The sequence below is a fragment of the Papaver somniferum genome, chromosome 4, assembly GCF_003573695.1.
Source record: "Papaver somniferum cultivar HN1 chromosome 4, ASM357369v1, whole genome shotgun sequence".
Classification (NCBI taxonomy): domain Eukaryota; kingdom Viridiplantae; phylum Streptophyta; class Magnoliopsida; order Ranunculales; family Papaveraceae; genus Papaver; species Papaver somniferum.
In genome coordinates this window covers 24,099,118-24,116,103 of record NC_039361.1, presented here as the reverse complement: position 1 = coordinate 24,116,103, position 16,986 = coordinate 24,099,118, and the positions used below count along the sequence as shown (strand labels likewise).

The 16,986-nt window shown below is 36.6% G+C and overlaps 1 protein-coding gene across 2 annotated transcripts; it reads right to left on the bottom strand.

Annotated features, from left to right (window-relative positions):
- Positions 1-725: 725 nt before the first annotated feature.
- On the bottom strand, positions 726-2,544 carry LOC113273619 (probable phospholipid hydroperoxide glutathione peroxidase). Of its 2 annotated transcripts, XM_026523276.1 has the most exons (7): positions 2,367-2,544; positions 2,222-2,267; positions 1,978-2,054; positions 1,816-1,877; positions 1,338-1,456; positions 1,018-1,185; positions 726-896 (listed from the first exon to the last, which is right to left on the bottom strand). In XM_026523276.1, exons 1-7 carry the CDS (start codon positions 2,525-2,527, stop codon positions 861-863), a joined length of 669 nt encoding a protein of 222 aa, XP_026379061.1. In that variant the 5' UTR covers positions 2,528-2,544; the 3' UTR covers positions 726-860. The 2 variants fall into 2 exon arrangements, with proteins under 2 accessions (XP_026379061.1, XP_026379060.1); XM_026523275.1 differs by having other exon boundaries at positions 2,222-2,544.
- Between the last annotated feature and the right edge of the window lie 14,442 nt (positions 2,545-16,986).

Genomic DNA, 16,986 nt, shown 5'->3' with positions numbered 1-16,986 from the left:
ATACTTGATGAATTTGGTTAAGAACAATTTATTGTTTATGACCTAAATCATGATTCAAGTTAATCATTTGAAAATAGTCTGGAATAGTGATACGTGTTATTGGTGTTTTTCAGGAATGTTTCAAACTGATTATTAGAGAGATAGAACTACTGTAAATTTGGATACAGGACAATACACATTCCAGTTCACGTACTGGGGTAACTGTTATAGGTCCGGAGCCGCAGTACATGTACTCAGTACACGTACCGGCGTAGCTATAATTCGGCAACGGCTTTGGATACCAAAAAGATGGTACACATACCCGGTATGGATACCAAAAAGATCTATCGACTCGTGAACTCAGGAAGGTACATATACCTGATATGGATACCAAAAATATGTGGACTCGTGAACTCAGGAAGGTACATATACCTGGTATGGATCACAAGGGAAATACTTTGCGGACTGCCACAGAGCATTAGGGTCTAATCGTCGTAACAGGAGATCAATGATACTCAAGGCTGTCTACCCCAATCTGTTGTTTATTTCAACCTATCTTCTATAATCAATGACTTTTGAGTCATAAAATTCTTAACAGGTCACCTGTGCTCTTAGCAGGTCACCTTTGAGGGATGCCTCTAATTTTGGATGTCTGATTCAGAGTTGGTGACAGGATGAACCTTGCGTGAAATTTCTTTTGTCTTCGAAAAATATGGCAGGCGCATCGCGTCTAGACTAGTAAGCAATGAAAGAAACCCACAGTTTTTCTGAAAGATTTACCAACACCAAATTATTACCACATACACAGTGTTTCAGGAAAGTGTATTTTCTTTTACAATGGTCGCACTTGTCTCGCTCTTACAAAAGGCCAAGGCCCCAAATTAAGCTGAGGCTCCCAACAACTTCTTAATGTCTTTCTGCAAACACAAACAAAGGAATCAAATCCAAGTGAAGAAAACTGAAACAAATCAGCACCAAATTTTGCCCAAAAGGAAACTTGGCGCGCGTAATTGTTTATAATCATGGTTATCAAAATACCTCGATGCTGAGAGGGGAGGTACTGGGTGCATATCTATCAACAACATGGCCTTCCTTGTCTATGAGGAATTTGGCAAAGTTCCATTTGATGCTATCCCCAAACAGACCACCTTTACTCGACTTCAAGAACTTGTATATCGGTGCTGCATTGTCCCCATTAACGTCCACCTAATCAAAAATGCTGCACAAATAGCTATCAAGTGGATGACAACTGACACAAACAAAATCAGCAAAACTATTTTCATCGAGAAAGGTTCTGCTGAAGTCTTGTTCAGACTCTCTGATGGACAAAAGCAACACAAAAATTTGCCAGATTATACCTTATCAAATATGGGATACTCTGGTTTGAAGCGAGTGCAAGCAAACTCTACAATCTCCTCATTAGTTCCTGGTTCTTCCCCACGGAACTGATTACATGGGAACGCAAGTATCTCTAAACCTTTAAAAACAACAGAGGAGTCGGTACTCAGGCCCTTTAAAACATCTCATTAACCGACTAAACATCCAATTAGTCAATTACAATAACAGAAACCTCACAGAAATGAAACAAGTCAAACAAACAATAAAAAAACAGGATTCAAACTTCCTATGGCTATCATCCAAATCCCCGAGTCATAAAGCACATTCAATGGATGAGTTTCACATGAACAACATTCTTGGTTCAGTTTTAGATATGTCAATATATCTCATGCTATTAAGTGCCGAAACTAGTCTATCAGTCAAGTCCAGTGAATTGCTCGTAAAAGTGTCAGACGAAATAAACCAAAGGTACTGCGGCTTAGAAATCGAAAAACAAACCTTGATCCTTGTACTTCTGATACAATTGAGCAAGCTCTGTGTAGTTTGAGGTAGTCAACCCACTACAAATATCAGTTCAATATCAAAATTACTGCCAGAACCATTTCACATTTTGCATCATACATTGACCATAAATGAACCAGGAATCATACGGACACATACCATTGCGAAGCCACATTGACAATTAACAAAACTTTTCCCTTGTAAGTACTAAGATCGACATCATTGCCTCTAGCATCCTACAAAATAACAACAATAACCACATCCTTAAAAATCTAAATACATATAAAGATTGAGCAAAATTAAAAATTCTAAATACCCATTAAAAATATGACCTTGAAATAAAATTCTAAATACCCATTAAAAATATGACCTTGAAATCTCAAAATGTAAAAATAAGACTAACCTTGACAGTGAAATCGTGAATAGAACCATGGGTTTTCTTAAAATGACTTGCCATTTCAGAAAACGATCTTAAGGGAATTAAAAAACTAGGTCTTGAAAATGATGAAAAAGAAGAAGTAACAGGAGAAGAAGATGAAGAGAAAAACCTTGTCTCTCTTAAAGGAGAATTAGCTGTAGAAATTTGTAAGTGGATTTGATTAGAGAGTGAACGGAGATGATAGATATTTGATGATATCAAAATTTGTAAAGGGCTCCTTCGACTGAGAATGATTCGAGCTGTAGAAGAAGAATAAGACGACGTGAACATTGAAATTTCTGGGTTGTGAAAAGAAAGATCTTTCTGACTCGGTGGTGGAAAGAAATGTTATTATTTGTTGTCGACGCGAAACACGTCAAGTGCCCACGTGGATACATCATTACACGTGTATGTTTGCTTAGAGTTTACGTGTCAAACTTTTTTGTCGGCTTAAGTTCCATGGGACATCAGCGTTTTTGCGCATCTTGGGTAGTTCAAAAAATTATTCCAACTCTGTTTCAGAAAAAGTGATAGTTACACGTTATTAATTTAGCCCATTTTCAAACAAAAATGGCGCTGTCAGTTTCAAAAAATTAGAGCCAAATTAGTCTTTCAGCAGCAACTTGTAATGTAGAGACAGTTTTCCGTCTGGCAATGTCTAAAGCCGCTGAATTATTTTCGCTCTTGGTCTCGAGTCCTACCTATCAACCTGACATCCACTACTATGACTGGTCTTGTCCTCCTTACAGGCTATACTATGTTTTAACACTAATGGAGCAGCTAATTATGACCATTGAGCAGGAAGGGAAGGAGTACTCGGATAAGAAAATGGCAACTTGGATGCAGCCTTTGCGAAACATGCTTACCACAATGGCAGCAACATGGCTCCAGTATTCTGTAACATCCTAAAAGAGATTAGGCTCTTTTTCAGGATGTCTTTTACTCACAACTACCGTGAGTGCAATTTTGCGGCTGTTTTACTGGCCAAAAGGGTAATTTCTCCTTCTGTAACTAAATCAGGTCTGGTTATCTCACCCTTTTGTGGGTGATGTAACGGGGAGGGTTTTCCCTGCTCTGTAAACCAATCTAGTTCTTGTTATACAATTCTACATGCCAATAAATAAAAAATAAAAAAATGCAAACAAACAATGGATGCATGGCTACAGTAAAAACTGTTGGAATATTTTCAACGCCGCTAACCAAAGGGGGGTCCTGGGGGGCATCGCCCCCCAGGCTGTGGTCGATACCATTGATGTCTGTTGATGAAGGAACCTGACGTTTCGTGAAAAGAAACCTGTTGGCGAATAAAAAACCTATTCCCAACAGGTGCAAAACCCTTTATAAATAGCTTCTCCCAGTTTCGTTTAACATATAAGAAAAATCAATTTGTTTTCTCTATTTCAAAAAGCATCATCAGAAATCAGAAATCTCTTTGTGTGTTCTTGATTGAATCAAGGGGTACAAACCTTGAATTCAGTTTTCGTTGCAGGGCTTTCATTGTATCCTGAAGGCAATATTTCGCATACCTGTTGTAATCGCCAATTGTTATTGGGAGGGTAGAAATATTTGTCTAAAAGAAATTTATACAAGCCTTGAAAGTTTTTGGAGTGCAACACTTTCTTCTCTGTGTCATTCATCCTTTGTGAAACCCATTTTTTCCAACAAAAACTACATATTGCATAATGTGATTCAGAACATTTTGAATGCCAAACTATGTTTTATTTCCGTGAATAAGTGGATTATAAACCCTGAACATTGTTTATTTTTGTACCATGTAGCTAAGCACTGCCAAAAAAGATCTTGCCGATACTAATTTCTCTTACGATTGGTGAAACAAAAGCATCGATAAATAAAAATAGTTTATGTCCTCTAAAGTCTCAACTGTATATTTTTTCTTCCACCAAAAAATAAGGCAATAAGAAACAGTGAAACAACAACAGACATTGATGTTACTGCACTATTGCAATTATGGGAAGATTTCTCAAGGTGATAAGGTGACGGTGAAGAATAACATAATGAAGCAGTTGTTGAGGTACAAGGAGAGATTCAGAAGGGTGAATGCTGATAAATCAACAAAGGAAGGTGAGAGAGTTTCATCTGTTAATATGAACAGTAGTAACAATGTTCATGAAGGTAGGACTGTCAATGGGTCCGGTTCCTCCCGGATATCATACTATCCGGAACCGGACCCGATCATTTTTAACGGGTCCGATTCCTAAATTAGTGGACCCAGAACCGGATCCTATTAAATAGACAGGCACCCACCGGTTCCGGGTATTTAATGGGTATTTACTAGACATTTTGAAATCAGGTTCTCTCACTGCAAACGCAAATTATTTTCTTATGCAATTACGAAATCAAGTTAGAGTCTAAGTTTAAAAACCCAAAATTAAGTTTACAGGAAGTTTAAATATACAACCACAAATAAATCATAACCATCAACTACAAGATCCATAGAATCTTGATCATCCATCGAACCAAAGCTAAAGAGAGAAGTTAAAAGTAAAACCTAGATACAGATTCACTAACACTAAAAAGATTAGTTGCTCCATTATTAAATTGGTTAGAAACTACAAAAATATATCCAAGTTCCAGTTAATTAGCTCTAATAAAAAAAGCAGCTCTTGATCACTCTATAAGATCACGTTTTAAATTCTTTAACACGAAAAATGTTCGTATAGAGTTGAGTAGCATTATTAGCTTCCAATCTTGTATCACCAGTTGGGCTTTACAGAATAATAACATAACAACAGCAGTGCTACTCTTGTTGTAAATTTGATAAAATCCACGGTTGAAATCCTGAAGAATATCAATTATATTTGATTAAGCAGCAACATCACTTACTGCTGTTGGCTAAAACTAAAAAAACGTTAAAAGATTGAATAACTATGCCTAGGAGAGAAAAAAAAAAAAGGTATATTGTAGCATCACACAGAAGTTTGTGCGGTGAGAAATGATAATTTATTAACGCATATCTAATGTCAGGGCATCGTATAGAATTTGATCGGGTACCCGATATCCGCGGGTACCCGCCGGCTATACCCGGTTTGGATCCGATATGAACCGGTTCCTAATAGGGCCTACCCGTCGGGTACTAAATCTACTAATGGGTCCAATATCACTATCCGGAACCGGACCCATTATGTTCGGGTCTGGTCCGGTTCCGGGTAATTGGTACCCATTGACAGCCCTACATGAAGGTCTATTGGAGAAGGAGCATACATTGGAGAATGTTAATGGATTATAAAATAATATGCTGGAACATAAGAGGTTTGAATTCTTTTGATAAGGTTACTGCTTTTAAAGATTTAATTTTTGCTAAGAAATGCACTGTTTGTCTGATTCAAGAAGCCAAAACTATGAAAATGAATTATTGGTTTGTGAAGAACTTGTGGTATAATGATGATTTTGATTGGACTTATTTCCCATCTGTTGATAGTAGTGGGGGTTTATTATCTATTTGGGATAAGTCTAAGTTGGAGAAAGAAGATGAAAGATTGGGATATAACAGTATCTCTACTTTGTTTAGATCTGTTTGTAATGACTTCAATTGGGGAGTGTGTAATGTGTACTCTCCTTGTGAGTATAATGACAAAGCTACATTTTGGGAGGATATGAAGGAGATTAGACACTAGCGGGCTGGTCCTTTGTGTATTGCAGGAGATATGAATGCAGTAAGATCTGGAGAAGAAAGAAATAGAGGAAAACGTGATAGTAGGAACAATGCCTTCTTAAATGAGTTTATTTATAATCAAGAGATGATTGACTTGCCTTTGCTGGGGGGTGCTTACACTTGGTCAGATATGCAGGATGATCCCTTGTTATGCAGATTGGATAGATTTTTATTCACTTTGGAGTTGGATGAAGCTTTTCCTGAAGTTGTTCAAATGGCTTTAACAAGAGTAACCTCTGATCACAAACCTTTGAAGGTGGTTACAAAGCCTATGGTCAGAAGTAAACCTTATTTTAAGTTTGAGAATAGTTGGATATTTCATAAAGATTTTGTGAAGAAAATTGAAGAATGGTGGGCTGTAATGGACTTTCAAGGTAAGCCAAGTTTTGTGTTCTTTAAGAAACTTCAAAACTTAAAAGTTTTTCTTAAAAGATGGAGTAGAATGGAATTTGGGTCTATCAAACAGGAGAAGAAGGATCTTACTTTGAAGATTGATAATCTTGACCAATTGGAAGAATCAGGGAGGCTATCTAATGAGAAGTTGGAGGAGAGAACTCTTAGTGGTTTGAAACTTAAAGGCATTACAACTATGGAGGCAAAGAAGTGGTTTACAAGGGCAAAACAAAATGAATTCAAATTTGGAGATTCTAATACTTCCTATTTTCACAGGATTGACAGTGTTAGAAGGAAGAGGAATACAATAGTGAAGCTAGATGTGGATGGTGAAGAATGTTTCGATCAGGATAGAATCAAGATGGAAATGAGAAGTTTTTATAATACTTTGTTTTCTGAACAGAATGATGCTGCTTTTGACCTGAGTAACTTGGACTTTAAGAAGATTGATGAGGAAGAATGTAGGTGGATGAAGAGGGAGTTTACAGAAGAGGAGGTCTTTGATGTTATTAAATATTTTGGAACTAATAAATCTCCAGGACCAGATGGGTTCTCTATGGAGTTTTATAGATGTTGTTGGCATGTATTGAAGGAAGATTTTATGAAGATGATGCAGGAGTTTTATGTTGCAGAAACTTTAGATTGGAGGTTAAATTGTTCTTTTTTGTCCTTGATTCCAAAGAAGAAGGACTCATGTGCACCTAAAGATTTTAGGCCACTGAGTTTACTTGACAGTGCTTATAAAACTTTGTCTAAAGTGCTTTCTAATAGGCTGAAGATGGTGATGCACAAATTGGTGTCTGATTTTCAAGGAGAATTTATAAAGAACAAGCAAATTTTGGATGGGGTTTTGATGTATAGATAGAAGACTGAAGTCTAAGATTCTAGGTTTGGTTTGTAAGGTTGATATGGAGAAGGCATTTGACAATGTCAAATGGAAGACTTTGTTCAGGACTCTAGAGCAACATGGTTTTGGTTCCAAGTGGATTAATTGGCTCAGATGGTGTATTATTTCTTCACATATATCTGTCTTGGTTAACGGGAGTTCTACTGATAAAATTAAGCCAGCTAAAGGATTGAGATAAGGAGATTCTATTTCTCCTTTTTTGTTTCTTTTAGTGGTGGAAGTTCTTTCAAAATTGATGGATGATGCTGTGCTGAGGAAACAAATTCATGGTTTCCAAGTGGAGGAGAATGCTTGGAGGTGTCTCATCTGCAATTTGCAGATGATACATTTGAAGAAACGGGGGTCTAACAACCTCACCCAATATTTCGATTAGCAATCTGTATGGACTAACTCCAATATACTTTCTAGAGAATCAACTAAACAGTCAGACTCAATCTAGATAAACGTATATCAAAGAGTTAATATCTGAATCTCTCGATTTGATCTATACTCAAGCAAATGGAAATCTGCGAGTCTTTATCAAATACTAGAGAGATAAACTTGGATGGTACCAAAGACCAATATCCAAGTGTCAATCAATTTAAATCAACAACCAAAGGTTGGATATTCTAATTGATTGATCTTTACGCACAACCTGTGATATTTCAATTATCTAACAAAATATAATGCGTAATGGAAATAACACAAATACCAGAAATTTTGTTAACGTGGAAAACGCAAATGCAGAAAAACCCCGGGACCTAGTCCAGATTGAACACCACACTGTATTAAGCCGCTACAGACACTAGTCTACTACAAACTAACTTCGGTCTGGACTGTAGTTGAACCCTAATCAATATCATACTGATTCAAGGTACAGTTGCGCTCCTTACGTCTCTGATCCCATCAAGGTACTACGCACTTGATTCCCTTAGCTGATCTCACCCACGACCAAGAGTTGCTACGACCCAAAGTCGAAGACTTTAATGAACAAATCTGTATCACAGAGAAAAGTCTACGATGATAGATAAATCTGTCTCCCACAGATAAACCTAAGAGTTTTTTCCGTCTTTTGATAAAATCAAGGTGAACAGAAACCAATTGATAACCCGGACTTATATTCCCGAAGAAAAACCTAGAATTATCAATCATCTCACAATAATCTAAATCGTATGGTAGCGAAACTAGATATTGCGGAATCACAAACGATGAGACGAAGATGTTTGTGATTTCTTTTTATCTTTCCTTATCGGAGATATAATCTCAAGTCAATTATTCAATTGAACTCATACGACAGAAGATGACAAGATCAGATCGCTCAACTACAAGAGAACTAGTTTCGTCTGGCTTCACAATCCCAATAAAGTCTTTCAGTCGTTAACCTACAGGGTCTCGAGAAGAAACCTAAGGTTACAGGAGAATCGACTCTAGAAAAACCAACTAGTATCACACAGGAGGTGTGGGTATTAGTTTTTCCAGTTGCTAGATGTCTCCTTTATATAGTTTTCAAATCAGGGTTTGCAATCCATGTTACCTTGGTAACAAAGCATTCAATATTCAGCGTTAGATGAAAAACCTTATTTAACCAAGCTAATATCTTTCAACCGTTAGATCGAAACTTAGCTTGTCACACACAAATGAAATGTATTTCATTTAGGTTTGAGTAACTGTACCTAAACGTGTACACTTAGTTGGTTCACAAATAGTTAACCAATGGTTAGCCATATGAGTACTTCCATATTAACCATATTCATCTTCTTCACATAACTAGTTCAAATGACTCATAAGAACTAGTTGAAGAGTTGTTCAAATGCTTAGGTCTTTACGAATAGACACAATTGAAACCAAATCGGTTTGATTCACTTGAATCAATTCATGAACAATATAGCCACGGTTTGCAAAGATTGCATTCCTTATTGATTTATTGTTTTAGTTCATGAACTTCCGATTTGAGAAATATAACCAGCTTGGGTACGCGTACGGGTACGTGTACCATAGCTACCGGATTTGAGTTTAGAAACTCAGCAGAAATTTTCGGTCGAAAACTTCCGTGAGTACGCGTACGGGTATGCGTACCTAAGGTGACTGTTTTAACAGTTTGCAAACTTACAAACTCAGCAGAAATTTTCGGTTTGAAAACTTCCGCTGGTACGCGTACCCAACCTGTCTCCTTCACCAATACCATATGCATACATATGCACACACTTGGTTTCCGACACATGGATTTATAAACTAATGTGTGAACACACTATATATGCTTATATCCATAGTTGGTTACGTAATCTCAACTCTACATTTTAATCATTGAAACATTCTTCTATAATGTTATAACAGTCGTTATTCACAACTATCGTCATCAAAGCTATTTTCAAGATTGAAACGTCATCATGACTTTCGTCACGGGTTAAGATGAAAAGTGTTTAAAGCGAAAGCTTACCAACACATATTTCGAGAAAAAGATAGGCGAGTAAACTCAGCTTGAAATACCAAATGTGTATGTATGAAAACTATCATACTTATACGACTTTGTCTCAAGAGTAGGAGATAGAGTAGATAGACTTTTGAGTGATAGATAAGTTCGAGTCTCCACATACCTTTTAGTCGGATAAATTTCCACTGGTTCCTTGAGTAGTTCTTCGTCTTCGTAAGATGATTGCCATGGAGTCTGGAGCTCAACTACACTAAACTGTCCTAAACCGAGACTTAGTTATAAGTAGTCTAGAAATCAATACTTATAGTTTTGACAACTAAACTTGACAAACATGATTGAGATAGTAACGCATGCGAGATCGACCGATCAATGCTCTAACAATCTCCCCCTTTGTAAATTTAGTGGCAAAACTATCAATACATATGGATTACAAAATAAATTAAACTTTGTAGTTTCTCGTCCACATGCTTGATCTCCTTGGTGCTTCAACATTCTCGAAAACTTCGTATTTTCCAAGTACTCCCATGTTTCCATAGATGTTCAATTCAGCATCATAGTTGTTGAAGATCCGTAGCCATAACAATGATAAAACAAAATCTCTCGATCATTTTTATACATTGTCATAGTATTATTACACAGTATCAAAGTTCTTATATCACAACTTCGACAACAATACTATGGTGATATGTATCACTCCCCCTTAGTTAATACTTTCATCTCAACATGAAAACCACTCCCCCTTACATAATGATCCGTAAAACACGTAAACCATATGTATTTGTAGTGTGAACTACATATTAATTCTCCCCCTTTTTGTCAATAAAATTGGCAAAGGTACGAAAACGGGATCCTAATGAAATTTCCACGGAGATGCTTCAACACTAAAGAAAAGTACATATCAACTTGTTTAGATGCAATCATAAAGCCGAAGCTAAATGCATTCATCAAGGAGTTTATAAAGATACAAGATAACCCCTAAAATATTCCACAGCCGCACTCCCCACAAAGATATGGAAATTAAGCGCAAGTTCAAAAGAACTCTCCCCCATTTGATGTCATTCCCGAAAGAATAACAAGAGCGACCTTACTTTTATAAGAAAATAAGGATTTCGTTGGACACCAAAAACCATAAGGAAATGATTTTGTATCCAAAAATTCTCAATCAAACTAATCACAAGAGGACCCATCATTAATTTAATCGGAATACACAACCAAATTAATCACAAACGAATCTATGATTTGTTTAGTTGGAAATGCTCACATAAGAAGACTTATGGAGCCGCACAATATATACATAAAATATGGATCAGGGATGATCAATACTGCGGAATGTACAAAGATTCATTCTATCTTTTGCATAACGACATATAATATACATAATATTTGTAAACAAAAGATTTTAACCTATCTTCCGTCAAAGAATTGACATGATAGGCTTAACTTTTGTTTGTCAAAAGTTCATCGATCTTGTATCAATACATGCATATCGACATATGAAAGAGATAACTTTTGACATCGTATGGGACAATAATAGTTCACGGACGCAAACATACATATCCCATAACATATTGTAATATATAAAACCATAAAGATTAATACTGCAAACATCATCTTCCAAATCACTTTTGAATTTAAATAAATAAATCTAAAAACATTGCAAGATGAAAAACGTTGGACATAGCTATGTGTACTCACGATAATGGTTATTCCAAACCCTAGTTATCCTTCTTAAACAAAAACAAGAATAAAAATTCTCTTAAGAAGATTTACTGGACATTAAGATCTTTGAAAAAATCCTTATCGTCCCCGAACTCCTTGTCGTCAACAGCCATTGGTACGTATGGTTTATGGAGGAAGGAGTCAATACCAGTAAACTGTCTTGGTTGATGATGTAGAACCAGGGCCGCAGGGCCTTTTGAATTTCTTACGATCTTAAAATACAAGCCTTTATTTGTTGAATCTGTTTTCTTTCCAGCTTCAACTCTTCAAGAACATCAGAAAATTCTGAGAATTAGAAGGAACTGCTCTTGGATTCCTCAAATTCATTCTTTTTCTATTCAAAGTTGGAGACAAAGGAGATTTCTCTTTTTCCTTGGTGATTGATGGCTTAACAATCATATTGATATCTTTTCCATTAGAAGACATGATGCTTGGAGTACCCTTATGCAACCGTTTTTTCTGTGAGAGGAATTCACAATCTCAACAAGCAGTCTTAAGATATAAAGAGTATCAGAAAAGGAAAAAGGAATGTAGGGTTTCGAAACCTTTAAACAGGTTCGTACATGTCCAACTCACAACCCTATAAAGAGTAGAATTGTCGATAATAACCCTTTTCTTTTGACAAAACGGTCATTTCCAATATCAACAGTGATATGGAGGAATTCCAAAAATCAAACAACAGAAAGCTAAAAACAACTAAATTTTTAAGGCCTGTGGTGTGCAAGATCTTGTCTCTTTTGAACAGGCACAAGAGACAAGATGCACATGACAACACAATCAAGTTGTGTTGTGGTGAACAACAATTTGTCCACCATGACCCTTTTGGTTGGAATTCATGGAACCATGCCTTTCCTTATGTTTAGACCATGTCTAGTGGTCTAAATCTATCTTTGGAAACTAATTTCTTCGATGAAGATAAGATCTTACATACCTCAGCTGTTTTCTCCGCTAATTTAAGCTTGGTAGCAAGACGATCTGCTCTTCGTTGAAGCTTGTTGACATATCTCATCTTGTGTTTGTACTTGAAACACTTTGAAATTTCATGACCCTTGAGAGAATAATACGAGCATGTCCACGCATAAGATGATTCAAGCGCCTGTGAAGTGCAAGCTGCTAGGCACAAAGTAGATCCTGAAACATTAAACATAGAGTTTCCAAGAGAAGGGTCAATTGATTCTTCCATCTTGATTGGGTTCTCTTCTAAAAGATTATCAAGATTTATGTATGTATTGCTACAATTAACAAAATCAAACACTTGATTTTTTTTCTTCATCAGAATCATAATTGTCAGACATCTCATCAAGTGTCGCAGCAAGACCTTTGTTCCCAGTGTATTTTCTACGATTTGGGCATTCGTTTTCAAAATGACCAAAACCCTTACACTTAAAGCACTGAGGCATATCCTCGACATCAGTTTCATCAGCGTCCATGTTTTTAGGAGGAATATGATTATGAGGTTTGACTGATGCCTTTGGCTTATCTCTGGAGAACCGTTTACTTCTCTTCAATAGAAGATCCCTAAACTGTCTTGTGATCATCGAGACCGATTTGTCAATATCTTCATCTGATGAATCCGTCTCAGAGTGATCATCTTCAGAGATGTACACATTTTTATTCTTATCAAGTAATTTTGTGTCTTTTAGTGCTTTGAACGCCACATCCTTGGATTTGGACGAGTGTCCATGATCAAAGATCTTTAGCTTCCCAACCAGAGTATTTATGGAGAGAGTATCAAGGTTATTTCCCTCAATGATGGCATTCTTCTTAGAATCGTATTTAGATGGCAGCGATCTGAAAATTTTCATCATAATGTCCTTTTCAGGAATAGTCTTACCCAATGCAAAGGATGCATTAACAATTTCAGACACTTTGTGAATAAACTCATGAAATGAATCTTCATCTGCCATACGAAGGTTTTCCCAATCGGAATTTAGGTTTTGAAGCCTAGCTTCTTTTTCACTGGTATTTCCTTTGATACGGTTTCTAATATACCCCACACATCTTTATATCTAGTGCAATTTGACACATGGTGCTGAAGATTTGGTGTAATGGCATGTATGATGGCATTCAAACCATCGGAGTTTTGCTTTGCAGCAAGTATCTCGGAAGCATCGTATTCACCAATATTCTTTGGAACAATAGCGTTACCTATTGCCACAACGGGAGCATCATATCCATTAACTACATATACCCATGATTGAAAATCACGTTCTTGAAGAAAAGCTCGCATAGCAATTTTCCACCATAAGTAGTTTGATCCATCGAAGAATGGTGGTATGTTAATAGAGATAGCACCTCTGTCCATAGAGTCAGATCGCTACAAACACAGACTTTTGAGGTCTTAAACGTGTTTGCCTGCTCTGATACCAATTGAAAAAGCGGGGGTCTAACAACCTCACCCAATATTTCGATTAGCAATTTGTATGGACTAACTCCAATATACTTTCTAGAGAAACAACTAGACAGTCAGACTCAATCTAGATCAACGTATATCAAAGAGTTAATATCTCAATCTCTCGATTTGATCTATACTCAAGCAAATGGGAATCTGTGAGCCTTTATCAAATACTAGAGAGATAAACTTGGATGGTACCAAAGACCAATATCCAAGTGTCAATCAATTTAAATCAACAACCAAAGGTTGGATATTGTAATTGATTGATCTTTACGCATAACCTGTGATATTTCAATTATATAACAAAATATAATGCGGAATAGAAATAACACAGACAACAGAAATTTTGTTAACGAGGAAACCGCAAATGCAGAAAAACCCCGGGACCGAGTCCAGATTGAACACCACACTGTATTAAGCCGCTACAGACACTATCCTACTACAAACTAACTTCGGTATGGACTGTAGTTGAACCCTAATCAATATCAGACTGATTCAAGGTACAGTTGCTCTCCTTACGTCTCTGATCCCACCAGGATACTACGCATTTGATTTCCTTAGCTGATCTCACCCACAACCAAGAGTTGCTACGACCCAAAGTCGAAGACTTTAATAAACAAATCTGTATTACACAGAAAAGTCTGCGATGATAGATAAATCTGTCTCCCACAGATAAACCTAAGAGTTTTGTTCCGTATTTTGATAAAATCAAGGTGAACAGAAACCAATTGATAACCCGGACTTATATTCCCAAAGAACAGCCTAGAATTATCAGTCACCTCACAATAATCTAAATCGTATGGTAGCGAAACTAGATATTGCGGAATCACAAACAATGAGACGAAGATGTTTGTGATTTCTTTTTATCTTTCCCTATCGGAGATATGATATCAAGTCAATTATTCAATTGAACTCGTACGATAGAAAATGGCAAGATCAGATCGCTCAACTACAAGAGAAGTAGTTCGTCTGGCTTCACAATCCCAATGAAGTCTTTCAGTTGTTAACCTACAGGGTCTCGAGAAGAAACCTAAGGTTAAAGGAGAATCAACTCTAGAAAAACCATATAGTATCACACAGGAGGTGTGGGGATTAGTTTTTCCAGTTGCTAGATGTCTCCTTTATATAGTTTTCAAATCAGGGTTTGCAATCCAAGTTACCTTGGTAACAAAGCATTCAATATTCACCTTTAGATGAAAAACCTGATTTAACCAAGCTAATATCTTCCAACCGTTAGATCGAAACTTAGCTTGTCACACACAAATGAAATGTATTTCATTTAGGTTTGAGTAACCGTACCTAAACGTGTACACTTAGTTGGTTCACAAATAGTTAACCAATGGTTAGCCATATGAGTACTTCCATATTAACCGTATTCATCTTCTTCACATAACTAGTTCAAATGACTCATAGAACTAGTTGAAGAGTTGTTCAATTGCTTAGGTCTTTATGAATAGAACAATTGAAACAAAATCGGTTTGATTCACTTGAATCAATTCATGAACAATATAGCCACGGTTTGCAAAGATTGCATTCCTTATTGATTTATTGTTTAAGTTCATGAACTTCCGATTTGAGAAATATTACCAGCTTGGGTACGTGTACCATAACTACCGGATTTGAGTTTAGAAACTCAGCAGAAATTTTCCGTCGAAAACTCCCGTGGGTACGCGTACCTAAGGTGACTGGTTTAACAGTTTGCAAACTTACAAACTCAGCATAAATTTTCGGTTCGAAAACTTCCGCTGGTTCGCGTACCCAACCTGTCTCCTTCACCAATACCGTATGCACACATATGCACACACTTGGTTTCCAGCACATGGATTTATACACTAATGTGCGCACACACTATATATGCTTATATCCATAGTTGATTACGTAATCTCAACTCTACATTTAAATCATTGGAACATTCTTCTATAATGTTATAACAGTCGTTATTCACAACTATCGTCATCAAAGCTATATTCAAGATTGAAACGTCATCAAGACTTTCGTCGCGGGTTAAGATGAAAAGTGGTTAAAGCGAAAGCTTACCAACACATATTTCGAGAAAAAGATAGGCGAGTAAACTTGGCTCGAAATAGCAAATGTGTATGTATGAAAACTATCATACTTATATGACTTTGTCTCAAGAGTATGAGATAGAGTAGATAGACTTTTGAGTGATAGATAAGTTCAAGTCTCCACATACCTTTTAGTCGGATGAAGTTTCACTGGTTCCTTGAGTAGTTCTTCATCTTCATAAGATGATCGCCATGGAGTCTGGAGCTCAACTACACTAAACTGTCCTAAACCGAGACTTAGCTATAAGTAGTCTAGAAATCAAGACATATAGTTTTGACAACTAAACTTGACAAACATGCTTGAGATAGCAACGCATGCGAGTTTGACCGAGCAATGCTCTAACAACATTGATCTTCATAAATGCATAAGTGGATGATGTAAGAAGGTTACTTATTATTTTAACAACTTTTGAAATGATTACAGGTCTGAAACTTAACTTGGAGAAAAGTTCAATGATAAGTGTTGGTGCAGAAAATGTGATCAAAGACCTGGGTTTGGAGATGGGATGCAAGACTGAGCAGCTGCCAATTAAGTATTTGGGGATTCCTCTAGGAGCTACACCTAGGAATGCTGGTGTTTGGGATGGGTCATTCAGAGTATGGAGGTGAAATTAGTTGCTTGGAAAAAGAAGTTTTTAAATAGGGCAGGTAGGCTTGTATTGATTAAAAGCTGCTTGTCTAGTTTGCCTATGTATTATATGTCCTTGATTCAAATGTTTGCAAGTGTGGAACTGAAGTTAACAAGGTTAATGAGTAATTTTCTTCGGGATTCTGATGCAACTAAAAGGAAAATGTGTTGGGTTTCTTGGCCAACTATCTGTAGGTCTAAGAAATTGGGTAGATTAGGTGTGAATAATTTAAGACTTACAAGAAAATCTTTGAAAGGCTAATGGATTTGTAGATATGCGAAGGAGAAAAAAGCTTTATATATGAGAGTTTTTCAAAAGCAATTCAAGAATGAGGCTGAATGTTTAATACATGTTGATGATGGGAAGCCATATGGGAGAAGTATTTGGAAGACAATTCTTAAATCTTCTGTTTTCTTACAGCAACATATGAAGTTTCAGCTGAAGAATGGAAAGAACATTAAATTTTGGGTGGATAAATGGACAAATAATGGTCCATTGAAGAACAGATATCCTGCAGCTGCTGTCAAAAAAATGCCTCAATTGCAGACATGATTCATA